Source organism: Bidens hawaiensis, unplaced genomic scaffold, assembly GCF_021521415.1.
Source record: "Bidens hawaiensis isolate Kalapana, Puna unplaced genomic scaffold, B.hawaiensis_p1.1 tig00012555_1, whole genome shotgun sequence".
In the NCBI taxonomy this organism is placed as follows: domain Eukaryota; kingdom Viridiplantae; phylum Streptophyta; class Magnoliopsida; order Asterales; family Asteraceae; genus Bidens; species Bidens hawaiensis.
Window position 1 is genome coordinate 66,341 of NW_027492028.1, and position 4,589 is coordinate 70,929.

Below are 4,589 nucleotides of genomic sequence, written 5' to 3' on the forward strand. Positions count from 1 at the left end.
TCTTATGCTAAAAATATTATTTGTTCTTGAAACAAGCTTTCCAGCTGTGATTAATTATTAATATGCATGTTTCCTACAAAAAAATGTGCATATACGAAACTTATAACTCATAATAAATTTCTACCTTCGTTGAATTGACACTTTTTAAATGGATTATCACTGATAACAGATATAAAAAATTGTATTAGCACATAGCATTTTAGGGATCTGAAATTCTAGCATGTCACAAAGACACGATATGAGCATAACACAAAATTTACAGGTTCGAGTTTAGTCTAATGGGTTCAGGTCAAACACATTTGGCTAAACATCTTGTGTTTGTACCAGTTTGTCCTGTATTTTGGGTTAACCCGTTAATTTATTTTGAAAAATATATATAATAACATGTCAAAACTTAAATTATTGTGTATTTTACTTTGAAACATAGAAACATAAATAAGCATATTATATATATATATATATGATCAGGATCATGTGAGAACTTTTTAGGAATTAAGAACTTTGAGAACCATTTTGTACCATAGAAAAACTCAAAAATAAAAAAAAAATCATAAAACAAAAAAAAACACAAAAATAAAAAAAGTAAAAAAATCAAAGTTCTTATTTATCATCCCGGTTTCTAAAAAAATCGTAAAAAAAAATTTCTCGATTTAGCTAAATTATACATATATTTACACACATGTTTTTTTTCTATACACATATGTATAATTTAAGGTAAACGATAATGTATATATGTGTACATTACGTAACTAGAGATTAAATGAAAGTATACATATATGTATAGGTATAATACGAATTAAAAAGAAAAAAAATCAATTTTTTTATTATACATATATGTATAATACGTACACACATGTTTTTTCCTATACACATATGTATAATTTAAAGTAAATGATAATGTACGTATGTGTACATTACGTAACTAGAGATTAAATGAAAGTATACATATATGTATAGGTATAACACGAATTAAAAAGAAAAAAAAATTCGGTTTTTTTAATGAAACCGCAATGAAATATAAGAATTTTGGTTTTTTTACATTTTTAAAATTTTTGTTTTTTTTTTTGTTTTATAATTTTTTTAAATATTTTTAGAGGCTTTTTTTTGTGGTCCAAAATGGTTCTCAAAGTTCTCAATTTGCCAATGGTTCTCTTAAGATCCTTACCATATATATATATATATAGGCTAAGTATAAAATGAAAACCCACTTGAGTTGTGAAACTCTAGAAACCCATTCTCAACTACATGTTTTTAATTAATGTTTAAATCTTGTGGTCCACAATTAAAGTGAATATAAAATGTAAATATAAATATAACTTTTTCTCTCTCCTGAAAACATATATAAAAATTAGTAAAAAAATGTTAAAAAATAGCAAAACATTTTTTTTTATGTTTCGATGTTTTGAATTAAATGTTACAACATATACTACATGTAACAAAAAAAAAAACGATGTTACATAGGGTTTTCGCGGGTTTTCACAACTCAAGTGGGTTTTCAGTTTAACCTTACCCTATATATGAAAAATTATGTTTGTGTCCCTGTGCTGGATTGGAGGGGGCACTTTACAAGTCCTAATCTCATTTTATGCGTTGTGTGCCACTATTGTTTTCCGGCAGGCTCACTCTGTCTCCGGCCATTAGTTGATCGTGAGCTTACCGTCTTCGAGCAATGGCAAGACCATCTTTTTGCTCACAAAACATTCTTAATCGTTTAGCTCCTCCGATTTGGCACATAACTCATGTCAAAATTAAGTCGTCCTCCTCCTCCATAACTCCCTGTCTCCCCGTAACTTGTTGATCGAAGCTTCAATCGATAATCAATTCTCGATCGATTACTGGTGTGGAATTAGAAATGGGGGCTGGTTCATACAGTATTAGGCCTGAAAATGAGTATTGTGAGCCCTATGACTTGTACGGTAAGTGTTCAGTGGTTAATTTATTTGCAAAATTTTCAATTATTAGTGTTATTGATTTATTAATGGTTGTTGCATGTGATGGTAAGGCAATGTTTACCATTAAGCTTTTTCATGGAGGCGTGTTCGTTACTGAGTCGGAAAAAAGTTACGACGGAGGTAAGATAAGCTTTGTTGACTATGTCGAGCTTGACAAATTTTGTTAAGGGATGTTGGAAGAAATACTTTGCAAGTTGCAATACGGTTGTGGTAAAGTTTTTTACTTTCATTACAAACAACCATATGTTTGCTTGAATTTGGGTCTAAAGCTGTTGGATGAAGATTACCATTTTCAAAATGTGTGTGGTATTGTTAGAGATAGTCGTAACATTGTTGAAATTTTTGTTGAACATGGCAAAACCAATTCGATACAAATTTTAGGATTTAAAAGTGCATTTAGCATGCTGGCGGGTGAAATAGTGTCATACACAGGATCCCGTCAAAGTGATGAAGAATTGTGTGATAGTGATGGTGGAGATGGTGTTGAAGATGATAATGATGCATATGATGGACAGATGGTAGTGACTCAGATTCTAATTATACAGTTGAACTTGAAATACCTTTGGAGGAAGTAGAAGTTGACATGAGAATGTATAAGGATATTGTTGATTATGATGTGGATGAAGAAACGGATCATAATAGTAACGGCAATCGGTTAAATCTTGACATCGACAATTATGAGAGCTCTAATGATAACAGTCTGAGTGTGTTGAATAGTGTAGTAAGGAAGTTTTGGGGGAAACAAGAGTAATGTGAATGATGATTGTCCATTTTATGTTGGTCAATTAACACAGACAAAGTATGAGTTGAATGTGATGGTTAAGAGTTACGTTGTTCATGCTAGAAGAGATCTTTATATCTAGAAAAGCGATCCATTAAGGTATAGAGTGATATGTCTGGGGACCGATCCCAATTTGATTGTTGGTCGGGGGTCAAATATGGCACGTGAGGAAAAGTTCAGGGTACCAAAAGGGCACATTAAACCCACTTGCCCTTGGGCTATGCAGATCTCAAGAGCCTCCATTGAAAACAATTGGTGTGTGAAGACCATCCCCACCAACATCAGTGTCTAAAAAGTCGATCTATCAGTTTCTACACCATGTCGACAATTGCCAAGGAGATTGAGTCGGATCTTAATACCAATCCCAACATAGCTTCCAAATCTCTGAAGGATAAAATTCAGCAGAAGCACCAAATCCAAGTTTCAGAAGCTAAGGTGAGAAGAGCTAAGACAGTAGCTAGAAACAAGAAGAATAGGGATTTCACCAAACAATACAGCAACCTGAGATCCTATATTGATGAGCTTCTAAAAGCAAACCTTGGTAGTTCCATCAAATTAAATGTGGGACCATGTTCTAACCCTAGCATTCCAACTAGGCAATTCAAGAGAATTTATGTATGCTTTGTTGGTTTGATTAGAAGTTTTAAATTGCTTGGGAGAGAACTTCTAGAGTTAGATGGATGTTTCATGAAAGGGAAATATCCTGGTTAGATATTGACTGCTGTTGATGTGGATGGTAACAATTGCATGTGCCCAGATGCCTTTGCAATAGTGGAAGCCGAATGCTCTCAGTCGTGGAGTTGGTTCTTAAAGAACCTTGGAGATGATCTTAACTTGCCTATTGTGGCTAATTTCACCTTTATTAGTGACCGATGAAAGGTATGTCTTGATTTAACTTTTGTTAAAAATTATATACAAACTCATAGTAAATCAAAGTGTTATTTGAAACTTGTAGGGACTCATTCCAGCTCCTGAGAAAGTTTTCCCTAGGGCCGAGCATAGGTTTTGTTGTAGACGCATTCATGAAAACATGAGGCAGAAATGGCATGGAAATTTGTTTAAAAGCTTGTTTTATAGGGCAGCCTCTACCACTTATGTCCCCTACTTCAACATTGCTATGGAGGAGATTAAGAAACTTAATCTTGATTTGTTTCTCTGGCTTAATGAAATCCCAGCTAAAAGTTGGTCAGGATCATATTTTTCAAAAAGGGCAAAGAATGATATGATATTGAGTAACCTATGTGAATCTTTTAACAAATGAACTGGTTTGAGTAAGGGACAAGCCTATCAAAGCATGTTTAGAGTATATCAAAGAGTATATGACAAAGAGGATTGCGAAAGTGGGGAAATGCAAGCAACTGTCAAGGGCCCTTGACACCGTGTGCAACCAAAGTCTAGGATGAAATACAAGTAGAAGCAAATAACTTGTTAGTTATGATGGTCGATGAAGCTACTTACTAGGTAACATTATAGAACATGACATTCTTTGTGATAGTATGCTATTATGAACCATCATGTTTTAATATGGTGACTATGCTGGTAGGTTAAAAGTATTCGGAGCCAATGTGTTGTGAATGTTGAAAAGAGGACCTACACATGCAGGGGGTGGGACTTGACAGGAATTCCATGCAAACATGGGGTTGCAGCTCTATATGATATGACACAAAATAACATCTTGTTGATCCACTAGAAAAGTGGGTTGATGAAGCATACTAGTTAGACACTTGGAAGAAAGTGTATGTGCACCAAATCATGCCAATACCAGGGCCTGATATATGGACCCGTTTAGAATGCCCAACAATATTAATTCCACCAAAACATTATAAGCGGGTAATTAGTAGTCTGGTATGTGCAAG

The 4,589-nt window shown here is 33.8% G+C and overlaps 1 protein-coding gene across 1 annotated transcript; it reads left to right on the top strand.

Moving 5' to 3' along the window:
• Window positions 1-3,051: 3,051 nt before the first annotated feature.
• On the top strand, window positions 3,052-4,136 carry LOC143541342 (uncharacterized). The gene is made up of 4 exons (XM_077034184.1): window positions 3,052-3,348; window positions 3,445-3,576; window positions 3,689-3,918; window positions 4,010-4,136. Exons 1-4 carry the CDS (start codon window positions 3,052-3,054, stop codon window positions 4,134-4,136), a joined length of 786 nt encoding a protein of 261 aa, XP_076890299.1.
• Window positions 4,137-4,589: the final 453 nt, after the last annotated feature.

Bases quoted from the DNA above. Each gene is read 5' to 3' on its own strand.
- LOC143541342 (XM_077034184.1), top strand. From the start codon at position 3,052: ATGTCGACAATTGCCAAGGAGATTGAGTCGGATCTTAATACCAATCCC. The intron at 3,577-3,688 runs GTGGCTAATTTC...TGAAACTTGTAG, and splicing joins ATGATCTTAACTTGCCTATT to GGACTCATTCCAGCTCCTGA. The intron at 3,919-4,009 runs GTCAGGATCATA...GGTTTGAGTAAG, and splicing joins GAAATCCCAGCTAAAAGTTG to GGACAAGCCTATCAAAGCAT.